This window comes from Anoplophora glabripennis, unplaced genomic scaffold (genome assembly GCF_000390285.2).
Source record: "Anoplophora glabripennis isolate ALB-LARVAE unplaced genomic scaffold, Agla_2.0 scaffold3, whole genome shotgun sequence".
NCBI lineage: Eukaryota > Metazoa > Arthropoda > Insecta > Coleoptera > Cerambycidae > Anoplophora > Anoplophora glabripennis.
In genome coordinates this window covers 847,475-874,357 of record NW_019416486.1, presented here as the reverse complement: position 1 = coordinate 874,357, position 26,883 = coordinate 847,475, and the positions used below count along the sequence as shown (strand labels likewise).

The 26,883-nt window shown below is 33.3% G+C and overlaps 1 protein-coding gene across 1 annotated transcript in view; it reads left to right on the top strand.

Annotated features, from left to right (window-relative positions):
* LOC108917918 (carbonic anhydrase-related protein 10) overlaps window positions 1-26,883 on the top strand; it is a 461,749-nt gene that overhangs the window by 117,826 nt on the left and 317,040 nt on the right. Inside the window, exon 2 of the mRNA XM_018724730.1 lies at window positions 5,485-5,532. Coding sequence (XP_018580246.1) covers window positions 5,485-5,532 — 48 coding nt within the window. The remainder of the gene's footprint in view (window positions 1-5,484; window positions 5,533-26,883) is intronic.

The following is a 26,883-nucleotide window of genomic DNA, read 5'->3' as shown; positions in this document are numbered from 1 at the left end:
GTTTTTGAAACAAATTTTAGCCACATTTCCCCCAAAAACAATTAAATTTAAGCATGTAACTTTTTGAAGATGCTATTAGTTTTTGACGATAACTGCTGTTAGTTTTTAACGATCTGATAGATCTTAGGCTTTTAAGGTTAGGTTTCTTTACAGTGTGTGTATGTATTTTTAATTTTCATCGAGATAAATTGTTCTTCTCTCAAAATTTGAATGAAATGTAGTAAAATTAATTAATTATGTATTATTCGGCGAATTCCATAGAACTTTCTTTACAAAATACACATTTTCATTCAGTAGTTCATCAAACTCTGAGATCGATACAGTTGTTATAAACATATTAGGATAATTCCAATAAATTCAAATTTTTTATTACCTAAAAAAAACTTATCAAAAGTAATCAAACGACGTCCCTCGATACCAGAAATCTAGATTTGCAGTAGACATAATTTCATAGATAAGACTCTCTCAATAGCCAATAGAATTTCAAGAAGACCCTAAGTCATTTTTTTTCCAATTAACCGCATTCGATATTCGAGGTAGAAAGACTTTGGCGGCATGGCGTTCATCACGCCCCTGTCTCGATAAATTTTTAGAGTAATTCCGATAACTGAACTTTATTGGCTTATTATTTTTGGAATTCCATCTCAACAAATATTGTACGGACTGTAATTATTAAATCACCGCCAGTTATATAATTACGTTTCACTTCCTTAGCCTACCTAGGCAACTTTGACCTGTCCTTGTTACTCTCGGGCTAGGCTCTATGAGAGCGGATCCGCTATTAGAACCCCTTTGCCAACCCTGACGTTCATTTCGGTTCTTATTGGGTCGAAGACCGCTATACGGATGGAACCACTCCTGAGGCAATGGTGATTTTCTGAGACGTTCGTCTCTGTAACTGGTCTCAACCAATACTACCAAACGTTTCGCCGTTCTTTACTATCCGCATCTTCAGTGGTGAATCTGCAAATTCTTCGTCATTTTAGATTTTTAGAACTATGGAAAATATATGTAAATCAAGTAATTATCTGAGTTATTTATATATAGCATAGATTCAATGTTTTACTATTTGTCAAAATAATAATTTTACAAAAAAATCTGAGCGTTTTTTAATTCAATCACTATTGTTCCATCAAACTAATTAATAACGTTATTTCTGATACAGTGCATTAATTTATTGACCGACGAATTTAAAAGCTTCCCCTATATTTATATTATAATGTAAAATTTAATTTTACATAAAAATACTGCTAAAATCGCTGAAAATATACCGGCTCTTTAGAAAAAGAACGCAAATAACAGTCCCTGAATCAACTATTTATTCTTTAAGGTACAGAGTGTCCGAAAGCGAATGGCCCGACCGTTAAAGAGAGCTTCCTTGTATGGAAATAAATCGATTTAGATCAAGTTACCTTATTACTTTAAAAAGTTGTGGGCCGTAAAAATTATTTCATTTCTTTGGAGGCCCGTATTTTTTTAAGGAAGCAAAACTGTATTAAGGTAATTTTTTATCTAAACCGGTTTAGGTACTTTGATCTAACAAAGGTACCCCAAAAGTATCGAATTCGGATATCCCGCATAAGTATTAAGGAAATGTAGTTGGTTGGCCTTAGGGTAGTCAATTGCGTTTTTAGTGATTTTAACTAGAGCATCTTTTTACGTTGTAACACACAAAACAGTAAAAATTAAATTTGTGGAATACAGTCTTTGGCTTTTCGGCAGATTTTTTTTCTTTTCGATGTTGCAGAAATACCTATTTAACTAAAAACAGGATAATAAAATATCCTTTTAAAATAATTTCCACGTTTATAAACATAATATATAACATAATCAATGTAAGTAAGACTACTTCCAAAAATATGGATATCCTCTATTGGCAGTTTTTGAAATAATAAGCAACCAATATTGCAGGGATGGTACTGGTAACGAAAAATACATAAATCTTGGCGTCATTAATATTAATGACTCGTTTGCAATGAACCCCGACAAACCATTTCATCTACGCTCGAAATAATGCGAGTAAAATAGTAAAATAATTTCGGGAAATATAAAATGGATTTGTCTACATAAATAAGTTTTCTGTACACACTTAAAGAGACATGTATTATTTTTCATTCAAATAGTTATTGCCGAGCTGTCTCCTTCTTATCCATCCGAGCCAGGCAATATTATATTCCGCCATTATTAGGATTCTTGTTTCTAGAAACTAATATCATCGGAGCAACCAGAGCTTTGAGTAAGAATTCATCTCATTTATCTGACACAGAAGGTTGTTGTTCTCGTTTTGTACATCCGAAAGCAGAACAGTGGGATTTTTCAATTCACTACTTCTCTTACAGGGATTGCCACTACGTAATGAAATAGTTCGTTGAAAGCAAAAACCAGTTTTCTGTTTTATTCTGCGCAAGTCACGTCTAATAATAATTAATTCGTTGTTGTTAAAAACTTTTGTTTCCTTTTTTTTTGTTTTGCTTGTACAATTATTTAGGTTACAGTTGGTCATTAGATACCATGTGGAAAATTNCGTCATTAATATTAATGACTCGTTTGATGAACCATGTCAAACCATTTCATCTACGCTCGAAATAATGCGAGTAAAATAGTAAAATAATTTCGGGAAATATAAAATGGATTTGTCTACACAAATAAGTTTTCTGTACACACTTAAAGAGACATGTATTATTTTTCATTCAAATAGTTATTGCCGAGCTGTCTCCTTCTTATCCATCCGAGCCAGGCAATATTATATCCCGCCATTATTAGGATTCTTGTTTCTAGAAACTAATATCATCGGAGCAACCAGAGCTTTGAGTAAGAATTCATCTCATTTATCTGACACAGAAGGTTGTTGTTCTCGTTTTGTACATCCGAAAGCAGAACAGTGGGATTTTTCAATTCACTACTTCTCTTACAGGGATTGCCACTACGTAATGAAATAGTTCGTTGAAAGCAAAAACCAGTTTTCTGTTTTATTCTGCGCAAGTCACGTCTAATAATAATTAATTCGTTGTTGTTAGAAACTTTTGTTTCTTGGTTTTTGTTTTGCTTGTACAATTATTTAGGTTACAGTTGGTCATTAGATACCATGTGGAAGATTAGAAACTTACAATCGCATGGAGACAAATCGAAAACGTTGGGAGACCATGACACAACACTGTGTTAACAATCAGTCTTAAATTTTTTAACTTTCTTCATTTAACATCCTATGAATTTAAAAATTGATCGGACATGTAGATAAATTATGTATATTTTTTCTTATATTATACAGGGCGTTTTATTAAGCATGAGTATAAATTAATAAAAGGTTTTAAGAGATAAAGTTGCCTCTATGTCTGGAATAAGGTTGTACCACTGTAATATTGCGAGCATCAATTTGCTATTTTCGAACAAAGAAAACAAGTTGAATAGTTCGAGTTAAATTAACTTGAAGTAACAGCTGTTACGGTATGTTTTTTTTTCTAGTTCAGTACTTTTTTGGCGGCGAAAAGCGAAATTAAATTGTGGTGAGTAGCCAGGACTATTAAAGTAGGGCATCGAGTGAAAAAAAAGTCGAGTTAGATTGCCAGAAACTCGAACATAAGTGGCTGCAAGCCAAGAAAGACATTTTACAACTACGCAATCCGCTTATAAGTAGCAAGGGTAACCCCTCAGTACTAAATATTTGATGGTTGCGACCCGAAAATGATACCCGCGCACGACACTGTCCCCTTTGCTTTATATTTCTTAATACAACTCCATAAATTGAATCTCCACTATTCAAGTGTGAAGACGACACATCGACGATACGACAAAACAACGGAAGATTGTAATATAAGAATCCCCCTTTTCGTTGCTGAAATCTTCGGGGCCAAATGTTACATTAGAGGTTTTAAAAACCGCCTTTTTATTTGATATAGCCTCAAAATGTCGTACGTTCGCACTTTCGCACACAATAATTAATTGTAACAAAGTACGTTTTATTGTGGAAATGGAAAAAAAATAATGTTTAATCATAAAACATTATTTAAATAACAGTTGCTTTAAAATAAATATTTATTGTTTTGTCCGTTGACATCAATACATTTTTGTAGTCGAAGGATGCTTTCCCGTAACGTAATCAATTACCTCTGCTGGAATAAGTCTTATTTCCTGGCGTATTCTCTGTTTCAGGTCGTCGATATTATTTGGTTTATTCACATAAACTTAGAATTCAAATAACCCCATAAGAAGAAATCTAAAGGGGTTAAATCCGGTGACCTTGGTGGCCACTCAATAGAATATCTGTGTCCAATCCATTTATTAGGGAAAGTTAAGTCAAGAAATTATCGAACTGCAATTGCAAAATGAGGAGGTGTTCCGTCGTGTTGGAACCATATGTCATTATGAGGAGTATCTGGATCTTGTGGATTAGAAAACACAACGGCTAAAGCGGGAATGAGTTCAAACTGAAGAAAGTCTAAATAGCGTTCTCCATTTAAATTTTCTTCAAAAAAATAAGGTCCAAGAATTCGGTTTTCGACAATACCTGTCCAAACATTTATTTTTTGACGATGCTGTGTGTGACAGACTTGTGTCCAATGAACATTTTCAGTTGTCCAGTACCTGCAGTATTATCTGTTTATGTGTCCATTTAAAACAAAAGTAGCCTCATCAGAAAAAATAATCTTTCGCGTGAAATCTAAGTTTTGATTATTCATCTCAATTATCTGCTCATAAAACAGTGTTATTCGGTCAAAATCGTCCTCTAATAGTTCATGTATCACTTGAACCTTATAAGGATGATATTCATTTTTTCGGAGTATTTGTGGCACTGATCCCGATGACAAATTACAATTCCTGGAGATTGTCCTAACGGATTATTTTCAGTTTCTAGTAAAACGTCTAGATTAGAATCTTCTGATATTTCTGCTGGTCTTCCTTTAGGTAAAAGGTCGTGCTCAACAAATTTCAATTCAGTTTTGCTGACAGTAGATCTAGTAATTGGAGGTCGATCAGGATGAATTAAATTAAAATAAGTGACACACTTCTTGTTATCTCCAAAACCGATCATCATAAGTACATCAAAACATTCTTTCTCAGATAAATGCATTTTTAAAGTGAAACGTAAAACCGACCAAATGACACTGACAAACTAAACGCCGGTTTTTGCTGTTGCAAAATACTACATCAAAATGGTCTAGGGGTCAAGGAATGAAAAACGATTAATACGAAGAAAATTGTTTTGTTTAAGATAAAATTTGGCATACCAGGTTGTTTTTGTTGGCTTTTAGAAAAATGTTCAAGGTTGTCCAATTTAAACATTTTATTTAATTATTTGTGTTTTTGAAAATATCAATTTTCAAACGTCGTTATTACGAAAACCGCTGATTTTAGAGATATGGTATGTTACACAAAAAGTGTTCAGAATTTACCGTACAATTCAAAAATGGCATAATAAGTTTGTGAACACTGTATTTTAGAACCATTTATAGAGGTGGCAAAGTGTTGAAATTATTTTTGTTTCAGTTGGATGTGATAACTGGCAAGAATGGTGGACATACGACGGAATATCAGGTAAGGACAATTTTATAAATTCTATTTTCTGTGGAATCTCGATTACATATCTGAATTTTTGTACTGACCGCGTGACTTTTTTCATACTATTTGTAAATGTACGGCTCCATGTTATAGAAGAGAAATCCTATACGTAAGTTTTCAGTTTCAGGAATATGCAAATGATATTCCTGTAACGAGATACATACAGTGCTTTCCAACGAACATGACGTCCTGCAGTGAAAAAGTACAGAGAATATGTACGCTAAATGAGGCACGTCGTTAAAATATTGTGAAAAGCATTTTTTAATTTGCTTCTCTTAGCATATATGTACACGAGATTAGTCAATTAATGTAGTTTCATATTCATTAGTTTATTCATTAATTAAAGCCTCTGAAAAGATAAATTCTAATATTTTCTAAGGCGGAATCCTTTTGAAAACACAAAGATTTGACATTTCCGGGGCTTTAATTGAAATTTTTCCTAAGTGTCAGATAATCTATGATCACAAATCAAAACCTTACTTTGAGGCTTCCTTCTGCATCTGGCGTTCCACAAGGTTCCAATTCGGTTCCAATGTTATTTTTATTTCCTGAATCCATCCATCCCTTGTGATCATTTTAAACTTTATTCTGAAATAAATTTTCCTGTGATTCTCAATGTTCTGTTACTTCTTTGTAATAGGGTCTATTGACAGTATCTGTTCTCTTATCTCTATCACCTGTGAAAAGCTTGAAATACATATTTGTACGTTGAATGGAAATTCTTTAATTCAGTCGGGAATTCAGTTTGATTTTTAAAATAAAATCCTACTTTTTCAGCAAATTGTCTACGAAACGCATTGCTAATTGCCAGAAGTAAATAAAAAAAAATCAAGCACGGATTTCAGCTCTCATAATAGATATTTCCTTTGTTAAGTAGCTTATAATTCCGCATCGTAGGAGTCTTAATTGCCTTGTATTAATCTATTTCTGTACTTTCGTAATACTCTCTTCATATTTTACGGAAAGCTATTCGGACAATGGCAAAAGAGATAATTAGCAAAACAAAAATATAATAATGTTAAGAGTTGCAGGCTAAGATAATTAAATTGTACCACGTGTCTCCGAGGAATTGTTTTTTCTCTGGTGCTTTGAAGTTTTTAATTGAATTACGAGTTAATGAAACTGAAATAGTTGTGCAGGCTTTAATAATTACTTGTGAAGGACGTTTTCAGGATGAAAAAGTTAATTGTACGTTGATTCACGAGAAGTGCATTTTTCAGGGTGATAATTTTATCATGGGAAACTCATTTGTCATGTAAATACAATGTTTGGACTTAGAATAAGAGTTTCAAAATTCAATAAACATCATGATTACGAGGTCTGTCCAGAAAATAATCGAACTTTATTCTTTTAACTTAATAATTATTAATTTTATACATTATTGGTCATTGTCTCCTCTCAAAGTACTTCCCTCCTTATTCACACTCTTCTCTTTCAACATATGTAATAAAATCAGTATGTTTCCGAGGATAACAAAACAGGGCGTTACAACGCCCTGCGTCATTTGTTTATGGTTTCGTTATTTACCTTAATTTGAAATAAAATACCTGTTTCTGTTCAGCCGTTTACATGACCAACGCATATACCATGATAAAACAATCAGTTTGTAAATTTACATATTTTAGTCTGGGTGTTGCATTGTCGGTTTGTACCTGACATTTCAATTGAAATGTCGCTCTCTCTAAAAGACTGAAACTCTGAAAGTTTATATTAAATCCTCTGAGTAGTATTATTGGCTATGTGATCTGATCCAAAGCGTTCCGGTACATACAAATGAGTCGCTTTCTAACCCCTGGTCTCGATTTAAATTCCTCAAGGAAGGAAGGAAGATGGAGACCGTTTTTCGTCAAGGTCTAGGGGTAAACAGTATTCCATGTATATAAAGAAAATTATACGTTGGACAAATGAGAAGACATATCAGTATTCAAAGAACACAAATTTCACTTGAACAATAACAACCCTGAAGCATCAACAGTTACGAAGTAGTGAGCAGCACAGAGTTCTGTGACATACGATAGATCTAATTGATATCACAATTCTGGGAAAAGGGAGAAGATTTTGATCAATACTCTACAGGGAGGCAGTAAAAATCTAAGAGAATCCAGATATTTCAGTCGAGATGAGTTACAATTACTTGGAATTTAGAAATAACATATTCATGAAAATCAAGGACCAGTACGACATTGGAGAAAGGGTTTCTTCTGAAGAAACACTCACGAAATGTCAATAAGTCTTAATTTACGATGTGGCAATCAGTCCAGGGTGGGTAAACCAATAGGTTTATGTTTCTTACTTAGTTTTGCATTATTGGAAATGTTTCATGCAGCTGACAACATATAAAAATGTACATACTCGTACATCATAGATAGATATTTCTTTCCGAAATAATGAATTAAGACTTATGGTAAATTCATGGACTCCTGTGAATTGTTTTGACACTGACTATAATCTTTTGACTGCTTCTATCCTTTTTCCATTAATCTTATATTTTTCTAACTACTTTAATCTTTATTCTTCCTTCCTAGTCTTTTTCTAAAAGTTTCACCATTTTTGGTGCTAAAATCTTTAATTTTTTTTTAGGGAATATAAAAAGCTTTTTTAAAAATTTCCTTGCTAGAATACACCATTTTTGAGATAAATTATAAAATGTTAGACCATGTCTAGGTAATTACAGCTAAACATGTCAAAACATCAAATTAATTTTTAAGTAAAAATAGTCATTTTAAGTAACCAGGTTATCTAAGAATAAAATTGAGATAGTTTCGTGACTTCTCCCAATTATTTCTGCCAGTTAAAATAAACCAAATTTTGTTCATTCATTTTGAACACCATGTATATCGCAAGCAGGATTTTCGAATACACATTTAACTTTTTTCCAGCACTAAAGTTTGACCAAGCATGTTAGTTATACCCTATATAATAAATCTACCATTGTTTTCACTTATGTACTGACTGATATTTATCAAATATTCAAACCCTGCTATTATAGTCCACAGTACAGGCCTCCCCTGGAAAGTTGTTTACCACATGCTTTATAACTCGTGAGGAGCTTCGTTTTGACAAGTCTACCACACTTTTCCTCTGCGACTTTTCTCGATTCCTCCGCTTTTCACTCGGAAAAGTCCAAACACATGGCAATTTCCCGGGATCTTGAAAAGTCAAGACCACATCTTTTTTTTAGCTTAAATTACTGGAAATTTTGTTGCAAATGCCGATTTAAATTTGTTCGACATTGACGTGTCTACCGGCCGAAACATGCCAAAATGACAGGGTATTGAAAATCAATTACCACATAGGTAATTTTTAGTAAAATTAATTGTAAATATTTAATTCAGTCAAAAAGTATTGTTGTCCGACAAATTTCAAGCGCGTTTTTTCAGTCCGACAGCTGGAAATCGGGATTTTCACGGGGTATGATAAATCGATTACCACATGTCGGACACAAATAACACAAGATAGAAAAGTGTTTTTTATAAGTAAAAATTGTAATGTCCGACAAAAATATATCCGCAAATCGTCAGTCCGACAAAAAAAGATGAAAAAAATTTCGTAAAAAATGTGCACATGTGTGTTATAATTTCTAATAAGGTGTTTTCATGTATTAAGCAAAATTTCATTCTTTTTTCTTTATTTTTATTCTTGTAATTCTAAATCTCTTATGTTCAATTTAGCCAAATAAATATCGAGAAAAGAATTAAACAATTTCAAAAAAGTATGTATGGTACAAAAAAATTATGCACAGAAGTTTTGGGATTTTCTTTTAGAAAAACAGGAAAATTTTTGTGAAGAAAAAAACAAACGCGAATGAAGACTTGAAAGAGAAAAAAGCAAACCCAAGTAGGTACTTATTTTCAGGAGGTTCCGAATAGTGCAAATACTGAGAATAGACGACCTAGCTCTTTCTAGTAAATCTATCCTCCTTTAACTCATTAACGAAGCGCTTTGTAATGTCAATGCGCACCAAGAATTTGTAGTGGGGCGCGATAGAAAGAGTATCGCTCGGATGGTGGTGACATTAAGTTGCCCATGATTGTACTATACTGGTTTACTACTAAACCTGTTATAGTTGCTACTGCTCATGAAAGTAACATGAGGCGGGAACTTTTAAAGTATTATAGGAGAAAATAGTTTGAATATGTTGAATTTTGTATTTATTAATCGTCTCAAAAATAACTTCATTTGTTTATAACTTTTAAATTTTTAAGCATAAAATAAGCAATATTATAATTATTTATTTGNAAAATCAGTATGTTTCCGAGGATAACAAAACAGGGCGTCACAACGCCCTGCGTCGTTTGTTTTGAGGGTTTCTTCTGAAGAAACACTCACGAAATGTCAATAAGTCTTAATTTACGATGTGGCAATCAGTCCAGGGTGGGTAAACCAATAGGTTTATGTTTCTTACTTAGTTTTGCATTATTGGAAATGTTTCATGCAGCTGACAACATATAAAAATGTACATACTCGTACATCATAGATAGATATTTCTTTCCGAAATAATGAATTAAGACTTATGGTAAATTCATGGACTCCTGTGAATTGTTTTGACACTGACTATAATCTTTTGACTGCTTCTATCCTTTTTCCATTAATCTTATATTTTTCTAACTACTTTAATCTTTATTCTTCCTTCCTAGTCTTTTTCTAAAAGTTTCACCATTTTTGGTGCTAAAATCTTTTATTTTTTTTAGGGAATATAAAAAGCTTTTTTAAAAATTTCCTTGCTAGAATACACCATTTTTGAGATAAATCATAAAATGTTAGACCATGTCTAGGTAATTACAGCTAAACATGTCAAAACATCAAATTAATTTTTAAGTAAAAATAGTCATTTTAAGTAACCAGGTTATCTAAGAATAAAATTGAGGATAATTTCGTGACTTCTCCCATTTTTTTCTGCCAGTTAAAATAAACCAAATTTTGTTCATTCATTTTGAACACCATGTATATCGCAAGCAGGATTTTCGAATACACATTTAACTTTTTTTATATATATAATAAACCTACCATTGTTTTCACTTCTGTACTGACTGATATTTATCAAATATTCAAATCCTGCTATTATAGTCCACAGTACAGGCCCCCCCTGGAAAGTTGATTACCACATGCTTTATAACCCGTGAGGAGCTTCGTTTTGACGAGTCTACCACACTTTTCCTCTGCGACTTTTCTCGATTCCTCCGCTTTTCCACTCGGAAAAGTCCAAACACATGGCAATTTCCCGGGATCTTGAAAAATTAAGACCACATCTTTTTTTTAGCTTAAGTTACTGGAAATTTTGTTACAAATGCCGGTTTAAATTTGTTCGACAGAAATTCTTCCGACATTGACGTGTCTACCGGCCGAAACATGCCAAAATGACAGGGTATTGAAAATCAATTACCACATAGGTAAGTTTTAGTAAAATTAATTGTAAATAATTAATTCAGTCAAAAAGTATTATTGTCCGACAAATTTCAAGCCGCGTTTTTTCAGTCCGACAGCTGGAAATCGGAATTTTCACGGGGTATGATAAATCGATTACCACATGTCGGACAAAAATAACACAAGATAGAAAAGTGTTTTTTGTAATCAAAAAATGTCCAACAAAAATATATCCGCAAATCGTCAGTCCGACAAAAAAGGTGAAAAAAATTTCGTAAAAAATGTGCACATATATTTATAATTTCTAATAAGGTGTTTTCATGTATTAAGCAAAATTCCATATAAATCTATAGATATTTTTCGTTTTATTCTTGTAATTGTAAATCTCTTATGCTCAATTTAGCCAAATAAATATCGAGAAAAGAATTAAACGATTTCAAAAAAGTATGTATGGTATAAAAAAATTATGCACAGAAGTTTTGAGATATTCTTTTAGAAAAACAATACTTTTTGACTGGCGGAAAAGTGTGGTAGACTCGTCAAAACGAGTTATAAAGTATGTGGTAATCAACTTTCCAGGGGGGGCCTGTACTGTGGACTATTAGCATTGGCCTCCGTCGGTATCGTCTGCTACAGCTTTGGTGATTGGGAGTGGCTGGGAGCTTCATAGGAGATGTTTTTGGAAATTTTCGAAACCTACGTGAAAATTGTGTCCCGTTCCACGCTTCGGCTTCAAATGAAAGATCGTCTAGGTTCCTTCGAACACCGATGACAGCTTTTACCGGGGTTGGCATCGAGTAAGTATTCCGAAGACAGCTTCATAGATCGGACGTGATTGAAAAGTGGAGCGAAATTTAAAATTGTAAACGGCGGTGATCAGGTTATCATTATTTTAATAAGGAAGTCCTAAAAACGACAAAATACATGAACAATAAAAACAAAGTTTACGGAAATGAGGTCAATTATGCCAAGTACAACATTGTTTAGGACAGTAATTTCAAGTGGGTATATTCTATCATAAGTTTTCTTCATTTTATGAAAGGATAATTTTCTAATGTAGGAGATACATTATTTATCTCCCCCATAAAATGTCATGCATAAGGTACTCGAATTCGCGTAAAGCTTCTTCCGGCGTGTTAATAAAAATGCGCGCGAGGTGTCCGATATAAAATTTTACGTTCAAAATTTGGTACGTGTATCGTAAAGATATAGGCAATGAAATTGAATCCTAGGTGCAATATGCAGGCGTTTTATGATGCACCGCTAGGTCAATATGTCGTAAACGGCATTGGACGTGTTTTGCATCGCTGCCGTTATACATATTCGGGGCTCTGGCTCTAATCGCAATAATCTGATCGGCGGACGGGGTGCGTTGCACTATGCGGCAACGGCATTTCTGGGGCGCAGCGCGATACAGGTCGAATTTAATGAACTCGCGGTGTTAACGGGTTAAAGTTGGCCGTACGTGAACAAAAACTGCAGTAAAAAATTCAGTCGGCTGTAATGGGATATTCTGTTTTCCGGAGAAAGCTGTGGCTGTCATAATACAGGGTGTTCCACGGTAACGAGACATTAGACATATTTCAGATACTACTTCGATTTTAATTTTCAAAATTTGGGCAATAGTGTTTTCAGGCATGCCATTTTGAACTAAAATAATGGCGTCCACCTAACGCTTCCGGTTATACCGAAAGTTGACGTCATCTTCGTTATTTTAAATGAAACACTCTGTATATTATTGCAATTTTAGATTCTACGTCAAATTTTAGGGGAACTTTCATTTCTATTCTTAAGATTAGCAGTCTTTGATATTTATTATTAAAAAGCACTACCTAATTAAAAAAAAAATGTGTATTTTACAATAATTAAGTTAGAGCGATAAAATTTGTAGGGGACATAACTAAAACTCTTCCCTGACATAATTTCAAAATTACTTAATTTCATAGAGGGTAGTACAAATTTAATGCCTAATTTAGTCAACTTTAAACCATCTTAACTTATTTCTTTTAAATGGAACACCCTGTGTATTTTTGCGCAACCTGATGAACAATTTTGTTCTCCTTCGTATGATGGTTCCCTATACCTACCTCTTCTCATTTTTAAGGTATTTACTGTTTTTCGTGCAGTCAATGGATATTTTGCGAGGATGGATCTGAAATTTTTAGTGGAACTTCAAAATAAGCCCCTAAACTGTCACCAGTTTATTGTTGTCAATTTAACACATACAGTGAATGAGTATTATTTATTGTTAAACAATAGAAAACGTTTAACATTTATTCAAATGATGACATTCTAAATTTATTATTTATTCATGGAGAGATACTCTACAAGTTATATTTATTATCTTGTGACACTTTCTATGTCCCCTATTGCCCAAATTTTCAAAATTAAAATCGAAGTAGTCTGAAATATGTCTAATGTCACGTCACCGTGGGACACCCTGTATATCTTTTACGTTGTCATAAGGTATTCAAAAGTAAAGAACCAATCTGCCATCTTTTTAAGAAAACGCCCAGAAAAGATTAAACCCTTAAACTGATGAAAATTATACCATAGACTGGTGAACTTTCTAATATTCAGTGTTTAGACTGAAAAAAGTAAAAGGTACCATAAACGAAGATATCCAAAGGTAATTGCTCAATTTTTGGATGTCACCTGCCTTCAAAGATATCCAATGGTATAGATCCAGTCTAGAAGGATTACGGAAAAAAGATCTAGGATAAATGAAAAAAGATTTAGTCTAGGATCTAGGATCAAATAAAAAAGGTCTAGGATCAAGGAAAGATCTTCGATCAATGAAAGATCTAGGACCAAGCAAGATCAAGGAAATATCTAGGATCTAGGAAAAAAAATCTAGCCTAGGATTAAGGAAAATAGATCTAGTCTAGGATCAAAGAAAAAAGATTCAATCTTTAGATTCAGTCACTATATTAAAGAAAATAACGCTGTAAATGAAAGTATCCAAAGATACAGATTTGGAACTCATCTTCCTCATAAGGCATTCAAAGAACATCATAAACGAAGATATCGAAAGATAAATATAAAGCTTTTTGGGATACGCATAATACTCTGATACTGTTTATTTCTTAAAGTACAAGAAAAATAGGGATATAGCAATTCTAATTTTGAAATTTTATTAAAAAATTAAGACAAATTTTTATTTGTCTCTACGCAGAATATCGGAGGTAATATAAATGGAAATTTCTACATAACGCACATATATTATTTTTAACGATTGATTTACATGCAGATAAATCAAAACCTGTCGGCCCAGTGACTAACACGGCTTTCCTGCCAGACCAGAAGCTTCTCTCGGTATCCCCATGTCCATTCTCTCTTTTTAGGGGTTATAATTTTAACTGCCCGATAATATTTTTTACGTATATATATTTTTATATTTATCTTTTCTGTCAAGTGGTTCATGTTCTCTCAAATTAATTACAGGGGTATAATATATGTGCATTATTAAAAAATTTACCTTATTATACTATGTAAATCATAAAAATATATGTACTCTTGGATATAGATATACTCTCTATAAACAAATTATGATAAGAAGTACCTAATAAAAATGCAAATCACATATTTGCATATCTATTGCAATGGAAGAAAATTCTCAAGAATGTAGAGAAAACAAGATTTAATTACCAGTATTTCCATTATTTTATTTCTCATTCATAATGCGCATAATGCAAATTAATTACATCCTGGCATAGGGAATCATAATTTAAAATTTTCCAAATAATAAAAATATTATTAGGAAATTAGGATTAGATTAGAATAGAATTAGATTAGGATTAGAGGATTAGTAGTACATTAATAGAATCTTGAAGTACAGTAGGTGCAATTTTCTTTGGGATTTCTTTATTTTCATTTGATTCTTATTAGCTCAAATATTCAGTCCGTTGCCTATTTTGAATTGTTGTGGCTGCTATAGTTTGTTCAGAAGTATCGATTTCAACAGTAAGTGATATTTTATCATCACTAACATAAATAACTGATTGCGATTTTACTTCTACAAGCGGTTTCAAAGCAATTACATAGAGTGGAAATTTATGTACTATTAAGTATCAATACATGTATTTAGTCAAATAATTTTGTGATCCTTTTAGGCATAATCTGAAAACATATCAAGAACTCTTCTGAAGCAGTATCGTTGGTGGAGGCATCTAATTTCAGAATTATAAACAGCTCTAGTTATTTATCCACTTATTTATACATATTGCTGTCAGTTATCAATGTCATATATATTGAAATTTTGTTAATTAAAGCCTGGTTAAGAACTCTATTGGAATTTAGTTAACAATATTTCGATACATGTTGCATTAACGACAATACAATTATAACAATACTTATAAATAAATAGATAAATAACTATAGGTGTTTAATAATTTACGAATTATGACAACTAACAACTGTTTAGAGGCTACTCTAAACTTTAGTTTATAACATAATTTAGCTAATGGGTACACCCTGTTGCAATCGACACATTTTATAAATGTCTATAATTTGTTAGACTAATTGTAAGTAATAAACAATTTATTTTGGACATTTTGGAAAAAATTCTTGTGTACTGAGAAATATAGTGTTCTAAAAAATGTAAATGGTATCCCAAAAGAAACGCAGAATTTCATATGAGGAAAAAAGGTTTTATTAATTAAAAAATTGGCAGTTTTTACATATTTTTAAAGGGTAGACATTGCCCTTAAATGTGAAAAAAGATATCGGAGAGATGTCCTCTGCGACGGTTTTGGTATGCTCGACAACGTTTAAAAAAATTTAGTATCACGCTTTCGCATACCTGCAGTTGAATTTTATTGATAACTTTCCGAATCTCTCCCTTTAATTCAGAAATGGTATGAATTTGTGCAGAATAAACTATGGGTTTTACGAATCACCATAGAAAAAAGTGGCATGGCGTAAGATCGCATGATCTTGATGGCCGCTTCACTGTTCCGTGAGATGAGTCGTCCATTAAATTTCTGCCGTAACAAGTAGATAGCTTCACGTGCCATATGGCAGGGGGCACCATCCTGCTGGAACCATATGTCATCCAAATCCCTGCTATCCAAATGAGGTCACAAAAAGTTCAATAGCATCTCTTGATATAGTTCTCCATTGACAGTCACTGCGTTTCCAGTCTCATTTTCAAAAAAATAAAGGATCAATCGAGCCACCATCGTAAAATCCACACTACATTGTACTCTTTGGGTATAACGTGGTCGTTGTTGAATCACCCGAGGACTGTCTCTGTCTGTAATTCACATTTTTACTTGTTCGTATATCCACTAAGATGGAAATGCCGTCTCTAAAGATGATTTTCTTAGCAAAATCACCGTCCTCTTGTTGATGCAGAAGCAGATCTCTTGTTAATAGATTACGAGAATTTCCGTCGCACTAGCACTCACCGTAGCAATATTTTCGGCTAAAGCACAGTCTCAGCTACACACTCTCCGTACTTGTAATGAATTTTCATAACCCGAAAGCAGCGAAAAGTGTGTTTCAGTTAACAGTTTCATGTGAAATGACTTTAATATTGGGACATTATTTACTCGTACGTTGAACGATATAACTCTCAATTCGTTTGTAAATGGGAGCAAAATTCGAACACAGCGAAAACGTGTTATTAATAATTATACAATATAATGGACAGCGCGGAATTTGCAGTATGTACGTCTATCTATTTACCATTTAAAACCCGATGCTGTGATTGTTAATTTCCACGTTTTAAAATGTTATATCAATTATTGTGTTTATAAGCTAATGGAATTTTAACACAAAATTGGTTCGCGCTTTGTTTCACTTTTTGTAAATGGATTTTATTAAACCAACTTCGTTAATAATTAATTTATATAAAAATTCTTACTCGGCGTTCTGTGAGGTTTTTATTGGGTGGCGCGTACTTTATTGGACGCTCAAGGAGAGATTATTAGCCAGCTGCGTGAAATTCGACACGAATAAAAAGATAATATTTACGAAACGATTTTAATTAGAAATCTTGAACGCCCGTTTTGTACAATATATCATTTTTTGATAGATCTTTCCCGCCAGATGTCTTTATTGAAATAATTGATATGAAAATAATAGAAAGATCTTTTTAGGAAAAGTATTAAAAGTTGTATCTTTAACCTGTTCAGAAGTAAACAAACAAAAACGATGAATATTAATTCCGAAACTGAAATGAAGCATTTCACTGTAAAACCGGTTACACAGGCTCCGGTCAACATGTCGGATTTATTTGTGCAAGCTAACCTGTCAGTCTACCTGAGTTTGTATAAGGAACGTTAGGCACTAAAAAACCTAAATATATCTGTTTTTATACAGAGTAAAGAAGATATAGGCAGAGAAGGTAGATGGCAGATTTTGTGACATGGATATTTACATAAGTATAACAATCTGTTAAATATATGCTTCGAAAAATAAGTAGATATTACAATTACAATAGAATGTTGAAAAATACTCAATAGGATTGGACATCAAAATAAAACAATTGAGCAAATCATGCTGTAGTAAAATATCACTTTTTAGGGGGATACATGCACGATGAAATTTTTCGTTCAATTTCTTGCGAGAACAATGATTACTTACTTACTTTCAAAACATTTAGAGAAAAGACGGCAAATTACTACATGTAGATGCGCTCAAGCTTTTTTAATTGCAAACTTTTTACGCTATTTTTATTTAAAAGTTTTGTTAGATCTTATTTGTATCAGTTCCATTATTTTATATTGCTACATAAAAAAATATAATTCTGATATATTTTGACTTTACCAGTCACTTTTGTCACTCTCTACACCGTCTGTCAATGATTTACTTATTTAACAGCGGCTGAATTAGCCTACATTAATCTACAGTGTCAGATAATCACGTTGTTTCGTTTCGTAAATCCAGTCGATTGGATATTTGCTTACTCCTGAGCGATTAGCTGTTGGTTTTAATGATGAGGCAGTAGCAATTATATATAGTTATTTACAAGATAGGCATCAACATGTTAAAATAAAAAATACATTATCTCATAGACTTAAAGTGAAAAGTGGCGTGCCTCAAGGTTCATTCTTAGGCCCCTTACTTTTTACAATATATACCTCCAATCTTCAAAATTGTATACATTACTGTACTTCTCATTTCTATGCTGACGATACACAACTTTATCTTTCTTTCCCTGCTAATAATACACTACCAGCTAGTGAACATATAAATTATGATCTAAATTCTCTTCTTGAAGCATCGACTGCTCACTGTTTAGAAATAAACCCAAACAAATCATCTGTTATAATTTTTGGTCCTAAAAAAGAACGAATCAAATGTCTTCAAGACTTTAAAATATCTATAAATAATCAAAACATAAATAGCGCAGATGTAGTAAAAAATTTGGGTTTATACATTGATTCCACTTTAAGGTTTGAACTAATTAAACGATCCATTTGTAATTTAAATTAATATATGGGTGTAGGCAACTTTTGGATCAAAGTACTAAGATAATGCTTTGCAATGCTCTAGTATTAAGTCATTTACATTATGGCGACATAATTTACAATTCTTATTACAGTAGCTTCTGTATTACAGTAGCTACTAGGAATAGTATTTAACGAGTGCAAAAAAGTTGCTTAAGGCTCATATTTGGTTTACCTAAGCATCAGTCAGTGTCGCACAAATTGAAGGAAATTAACTGGTTATCTATGGTAGATAGAAGTTTATTACATAGCTGTTCCTTATATCATAACATTGTATTGACAAAAACACCAAAATACCTGTATGATAAAATAGTATTTAGGCATAATGTACATATAAGATACACTAGATATAATATGAAGCTTCATCCCCCTAAACACACAACATCTATGTTTAAAAGATCTTTTAGTTATTGTATCTACAAAATTTATAATTTAATTCCGGAAAATATTAAACATATGGACAAACTACCTTTTAAGAATCATCTAAAAAAATTAATATTGTCAGGTGAATTTAAAAGTATTAACTTCCAAATAGGCTGATTTACTATATTTAATCTGTATAAATTAATCTATTTTATTAAATATTGTATACTAAAGAAATAAATTTAATTACAAAATAAATTTTAACCCTTGAGGGAGAGGGTACAAATGGCTAAGTGTAAGAGTGGAAGCTCGCATTCTTAATGCAGGTGACCAAACTTCGCCATGTAATAATAATTCATCTAAGTAATAAATTTATTACGCTGATGTACTGAATTATTATTAATAACGACGTTTATTATTATTATTAATACTATTGGTCGTTGTTGGCATTGCCAACTTGGCTACATAACAAGACATAACCAAATTGCCAATATAAAAATAGGAAAAACAAAAGTATAATTATGTCATCGATTGACTTACCATAATTTTTTACACTGTATACTTTTTATTATGGACATAAAACGCATAATGGTTCACGATAAACTACGAAATCACACGTCCATTGAAGTATAACGATAGTCCGTTGCGTATCCCTTGCGGTCTGTCATTATTTCAGTTTATTTGACGCAAGGGAGTTTAACCCACTTAGAGAGATATCGAGACCGATTTCAGGGAGGCTGTTTATTAAATAAAAGAATATCATGGACAAAGCACATGTGGCTTTTTATCTCGGTGCCCATGTAGAAAATCAATTTCCGGAAAATCAGCGGAGCGAGAAGAAACTTTATCGTGTTCTGTCAAATTCGTAATGCCGTTTATTTTGCTTCTGGAAAATATTTGTTGATGTGTATAAAGTGGTTGCTACTCGATTCTGTTGTAGACTCCAGATTTTTTAATGGTTGCTTTTCTCTTTATACTTACATATTTTTTATTAATTAATTAAATTATTTATTGAACATCCAAACAGGCTGTTTATATTACCTATAAACACCTATTACCTGCCTATTTATATTATATTATATTATACACAATAAAAAAATCAAACTATCTGAAATGTCACATACGAGCACTTACATTCCAGATATTGATTTCAGTAGGTTTTCTAATCTTTCTAAGTTGAAGCGTACTGTTGCATATGTTCTTCGATTTATGACAAATTGTAAGGCAAAATTACATCGTCAGGGACGTCATTTAACTGTAATTGAGTTAAATATGGCAATGAAGATATTGATTAAAATATCTCAAAAACAATGTTTTCCACAAGAAATAAAAGACTTGCAAAATAACAAATGTTTAAAATCTACAGGATGTTTGATTGGATTGGCTCCCTTTTTGGATAGTGAAGGTATAATTAGAGTTGGTGGTAGAATCCAGTTGTATGAATTTAAATCTCTTAATCTTTCTTTTACAATACAAAGTAATTCAATATTTATACTCTATTTTGTTTGTACAATGTACTTTTAACTTATAAGTTCCCTGTTACAGTTTGATTTCATTACAATATGTATTATTATATAGATTGACAAGGAACATTTTCGTGCAGTCAATAATCCTGAAACATTAGTAAATAGTGGCCAAATTAGATTGTTTACGAAAATCGAATGCTTATTATTATATTATTTTGTTACACATGAAACTGGTTTTGAAGGTGATATTAAACTCGCCGAAAATGAAAAGCTCCAGATAAGAAGCAGCAGGTCTTACGTATTTTATTACTTATTAAAATTTTTCGAGGGTTTTTTTTTTTCTTTATACGAATAATACGTATAAATTTTTGTACAGAAAATAAAAATTATAATTATTTCGGTATGAAGTATTTTTTTGTAAGGTTCTGAAGCTACAGCCTTCTGAAGTTATCGAATCCACGTGCTCGATGACCATCAAGTCAAGTTTTCTAAGGGTGCTTCAGCTATTTTCTGAAGACTGAGGAATGTTGCAGATATGCTCATGAAGGATAAGTATTCAGCATACGTGAAAACATAAGATATCGCTCAAGCAGTATGTGTCGCTATCGCTGTTCTTCAGTAGGTGCTTCACCGATTTTCTGAATACTGAAGGGTGATACATCTATTTGGACCACGGATTCGCATTCACCACACGAAAATACATCAAGAAACAGCCAGCTTGGTCACTTTATAAAGAAATATTTGCTTTTACTAGCCCATAAATTATTATCGGACTTGATGGTCATCAAGCTCATAAATTCGATAACAGTAGTTTTTCAGAACTAGGTCCATAAGTATAGTTGCGGGGTCCTTTAATTGGCAACGTGAAAGAAAGAGAGTTATTGTTCCAAACTAAATTACTGGTCACTGTAATCATTTATGAAGGCACTGTAGTATTTAAGTTAAAAACTTTGTGGGGTGGGACGTTTGATTCTGCTTTCTTTATTCAACAGATTCACAAAGTAATAAAATAAGCACTACACGCTCCACATATTTACTTATTTATTCATATTCGCATATAATTTGATTCATACATCGTTACTATCTTACTCCTACTGATGGCGAAATTCGCAGGGCTTCGACTCGACTCCGTTGCGTTTTCATTATTATTCGCTAGGAGCAGGGAGTTTAATAATTTTAAATCAAAAACCAGGCTCCATACTGACATACAAAATAGCGAACACAGGCACGTAGTGTATTAGTTGCTCTACCTATTACGAGCGCCTCCTTTTGATTCTGTCCAGTAACCGTTTTAATTACAAGCTGTTTATTAATTAGTAATGCGTCTACTTATTGCCTTTCGTCCATCCCTATACGTCTAAAAGATCAAAGGGATAGGATGGATTAATTTTGACCAGTCAATTGGTTTATATTTAGACATAGGTATGAGATTCATCGTGTGCTAATTTTTTTTTATTTCTGTGGACCTTGATCAGTGTTGAAATGTTACGCTGTCTAATTTTTAAAATACATAAGTGTGCATTTTTATTTATTTGTTTACTTTTACTGTATCACGCAATACCTGTACAAAATGTAAATAAATTTACCTCTGTGGGTGATTCCAACTGAAGGCAAACATAACAATTCAGTAAATGTCTATCTCTTCGGTGTTATGAAAATGAGTTTTTTTTTTATATGAAAGGAATTGCCTAGTTACATGTGCAGTGCTTAAAAGATACTAAAAATAAAACAAAAAATAGAAATCATATTTTTTTTTAATACAGTATACCATACAGCAAATGCAGTAAAGATTTGGAATTCTAAGAAAATTATAGAAAAACAAATTACCTACTGTGTATATGTCTATAAGTATCTATAAGTAAAAGTATTTAACATGTTAAAATAAGGTATCACTAAAATTGTTACAGAATAATTACAGTAAAAGGTGAATTCAAATAAAGTAAATTAGGTGATGATTTGTGTTACTCAAAGAACCCCGCACAAAATCAATGGAAAATGGGTCCCAGTCGATTTTGCTGAAATGTTATAGTTTTTGACTTTCTGATCAAAAGTTGTCATGGGACCAAAGTAATTATATGAATAGTTTCAGAGATAAAGAGGGGGGAAGTATGTGATTTTGGCTGTAGGCCTGAATAAGCTTCACGAAGTTTTAAGTTGATGGATTCAAAAACTGAGGCATGTAATGAATTTTGACCAGTAGGTATAATGCTTTGAGGATCGCTGAACCTGAACTCGGGGATAGCTTAGGTATCTAAGTTCACCTGGAGGTCAGGTAAAGGTCGTTTCAAGGTCAAACTGAAGAAAATGCTTGTATTGAATTTTGACCAGTGAGTGTGTAGGTTTTTGGGCTTGCAGAATCTTAATCTGGAGATAGCGTAACCCTAAAGATCATCTTCAAGTCAATTTAAGGTCATTTCAAGATGAAACTGTAGAAAAGGTTTGTATTGAATTTCAACCAGTGCGTATATAAGTTTTTTTTGGAGGGGAGCTGAATTCGGGGATAGCTTAGCCCTATAATGTGACCTGGAAATCAAGTGAAGGTCATTTCATTTGACTTAATCTCAATTCAAGCCCGCAAGTGACCTTGTAGGGCTAAACTGTTCCCGAATTCAGGTTCAGCGACCTCAAAAGCATACATACTTATAGGTTAACATTCATGAAAGGCCTTTTCTATATTTTGACCTTGAAATGATCTTGACTTGACCGAAATGTGACCTTGTAAGGCTAAGCTATCCCCGAATTCAGTTCCCCCCAAAAAAACTTATATACGCACTGGTTGAAATTCAATACAAGCCTTTTCTTTAGTTTGATTTTGAAATGACCTTGAATTAACTTGGTGACCTTTAGGATTACGCTATCACCGGATTAAGATTCTGCAAGCCCAAAAACCTACACACTCACTGGTCAAAATTCAATACAAGCATTTTCTTCAGTTTGACCTTGAAACGACCTTGAACATCTTCAAGTCTTTCACCAAAATTCTTTGTAAAGACCCCGATTTATGCCCAATTGCGTGGCACGCCGTTTGGTCGATACTCCGGGGTCCTCTGTGACATCTTCAGCTACAGCCGCGATATTCTCAGCAGAACGGCTGCTCTGGGGCCGCCCAAACCTGACAGCATCTCGTGTTGTCCCATACTCTTCTAGGCGAGCAGATAAACGCCGTAGTGTTTGCCCAGTTGGTGTCAGACGACCGAAAAATCTACGTCTAAATTCACGCTGCGCCAACACCACCGACGAATTATTACGCAAAAAAATCGAAACAATTATTCCCCGTTCTTGAGGTCTATAGCGATTCATGTCTTATTGACATGCATTTTGTATCTGTTTACTTCACAAATGTCAAAGCAGAACTGATATTTACCGCCATTTGCAAAAATTATAGCATCTTCCAATAGGGTGATGACTTTTGCGCCACCTAGTACTTCGGTATGATGTATTTTTTTGTAAGGTGATGAAGTACTATTTGGAAAGTCAATTACTACGACTTTGAGGAGAGCGCGAAAATTTTCGTCTGACGGATAACAAAATAATTTTTTAATTTTCTTCTAATCGTCGTTCTAAAATATATTTACCTAGTCTCATATAAATGAAAAATAAGTTTTAAAACTAAACATTTCGATCCATACACAGACTATTTATAACCTTTTCGCTTCTGCCTAAGGATGAAACTGTCTCTCTTAAAGTTAACTAAAAATCCTTAAATCTTAGCCTCACAATGATTCGTTTACAATGAACAATGAAAAAACCGTTACGTCTACGTTCAAGATAATGTGATCGCTGATTAGTTGAATAAAATCTCGTAAAAAATTACACCAATTTTAATGTAATCTTGATCTTATTGTTTTAATAACTTTTAATTTTACTGCAACCCCGCAACTATCCTTATGGAAAACTGGTCCCGGTTGAATGGTACGAAACTTTGTCGAGTCCTCAATGTGTCGATCAAGAAAGTCAATGGGACCTAGGTCTGAAAAAGTCTGTCTGCAAAAAAACTGTTCTGAAGCTACAGCCTTCTGAAGTTACCGAATCCACGTGCTCGATGACCATCAAGTCAAGTTTTCTAAAGGTGCTTCAGCTATTTTCTGAAGACTGAGGAATGCTGCAGATATGCTGATGAAGGATAAGTATTCAGCATACGTGAAAACATAAGATGTCGTTCAAGCAGTATGTGTCGCTATTGCTGTTCTTCAGTAGGTGCTTCACCGTTTTTCTGAATACTGAAGGATGATACAGCTATTTTGACCACGGATTCGCATTCACCACACGAAAATACATCAAGAAACAGGTCACTTTATAAAGAAATATTTGCTTTTACTCGCCCTTAAATTATCGGACTTGATGGTCATCGAGCACATGAATTCGATAACTTCAGAAGGGTGTAAGGTCAGTAGTTTTTCAGACCTAGGTCCCATGGACTTTTTTCATCGACACATTGAGGACTATCCATTCGGCAAAGTTTCGTACCATTCGACCGTGACCGGTTTTTCCATAAGTGTAGTTGCAGGGTCCTTTGATTGGCAACGTGAAAGAAAGGGAGTTATTGTTCCAAACAAAATTACTGGTCACTGTAATCATTTGTGAAGGCACTGTAGTATTTAAGTTAAAAACTTTGTGGGGTGGGACATTTTATTCAACAGTTTCACAAAGTAATAAAGTAAGCACTCCACGCTCCACATATTTACTTATTTATTTATATTCGCATAGAATTTGATTCATACACCGTTACTATCTGACTCCCACTGATGGCGAAATTCGCAAGGCTTCGACTCGACTCCGTTGCGTTTTCATTATTATTCGCTAGGAGCAGGGAGTTTAATAATTTTAAATCAAAAACCAGGCTCCATACTGACATACAAAATAGCGAACACAGGCACGTAGTGTATTAGTTGCTCTACCTATTACGAGCGCCTCCTTTTGATTCTGTCCAGTAACCGTTTTAATTACAAGCTGTTTATTAATTAGTAATGCGTCTACTTATTGCCTTTCGTCCATCCCTATACGTCTAAAAGATCAAAGGGATAGGATGGATTAATTTTGACCAGTCAATTGGTTTATATTTAGACATAGGTATGAGATACATCGTGTGCTAATTTTTTTTATTTCTGTGGACCTTGATCAGTGTTGAAATGTTACGCTGTCTAATTTTTAAAATACATAAGTGTGCATTTTTATTTATTTGTTTACTTTTACTGTATCACGCAATACCTGTACAAAATGTAAATAAATTTACCTCTGTGGGTGATTCCAACTGAAGGCAAACATAACAATTCAGTAAATGTCTATCTCTTCGGTGTTATGAAAATGAGTTTTTTTTTTATATGAAAGGAATTGCCTAGTTACATGTGCAGTGCTTAAAAGATACTAAAAATAAAACAAAAAATAGAAATCATATTTTTTTTAATACAGTATACCATACAGCAAATGCAGTAAAGATTTGGAATTCTAAGAAAATTATAGAAAAACAAATTACCTACTGTGTATATGTCTATAAGTATCTATAAGTAAAAGTATTTAACATGTTAAAATAAGGTATCACTAAAATTGTTACAGAATAATTACAGTAAAAGGTGAATTCAAATAAAGTAAATTAGGTGATGATTTGTGTTACTCAAAGAACCCCGCACAAAATCAATGGAAAATGGGTCCCAGTCGATTTTGCTGAAATGTTATAGTTTTTGACTTTCTGATCAAAAGTTGTCATGGGACCAAAGTAATTCTATGAATAGTTTCAGAGATAAAGAGGGGGGAAGTATGTGATTTTGGCTGTAGGCCTGAATAAGCTTCACGAAGTTTTAAGTTGATGGATTCAAAAACTGAGGCATGTAATGAATTTTGACCAGTAGGTATAATGCTTTTAGGATCGCTGAACCTGAACTCGGGGATAGCTTAGGTATCTAAGTTCACCTGGAGGTCAGGTAAAGGTCGTTTCAAGGTCAAACTGAAGAAAATTTTTGTATTGAATTTTGACCAGTGAGTGTGTAGGTTTTTGGGCTTGCAGAATCTTAATCTGGAGATAGCGTAACCCTAAAGATCATCTTCAAGTCAATTTAAGGTCATTTCAAGATGAAACTGTAGAAAAGGTTTGTATTGAATTTCAACCAGTGCGTATATAAGTTTTTTTTGGAGGGGAGCTGAATTCGGGGATAGCTTAGCCCTATAATGTGACCTGGAAATCAAGTGAAGGTCATTTCATTTGACTTAATCTCAATTCAAGCCCGCAAGTGACCTTGTAGGGCTAAACTGTTCCCGAATTCAGGTTCAGCGACCTCAAAAGCATACATACTTATAGGTTAACATTCATGAAAGGCCTTTTCTATATTTTGACCTTGAAATGATCTTGACTTGACCGAAATGTGACCTTGTAAGGCTAAGCTATCCCCGAATTCAGTTCCCCCCAAAAAAACTTATATACGCACTGGTTGAAATTCAATACAAGCCTTTTCTTTAGTTTGATTTTGAAATGACCTTGAATTAACTTGGTGACCTTTAGGATTACGCTATCACCGGATTAAGATACTGTGAGCCCAAAAACCTATACACTCACTTGTCAAAATTCAGTACAAGTCTTTTCTTCAGTTTGACCTTGAAACGACCTTTACCTGACCTCCAGGTGTCCTTAGATAGCTAAGATATTCCCGAATTCAGGTTCAGCGATCCCAAAAGCATTGTACCTACTG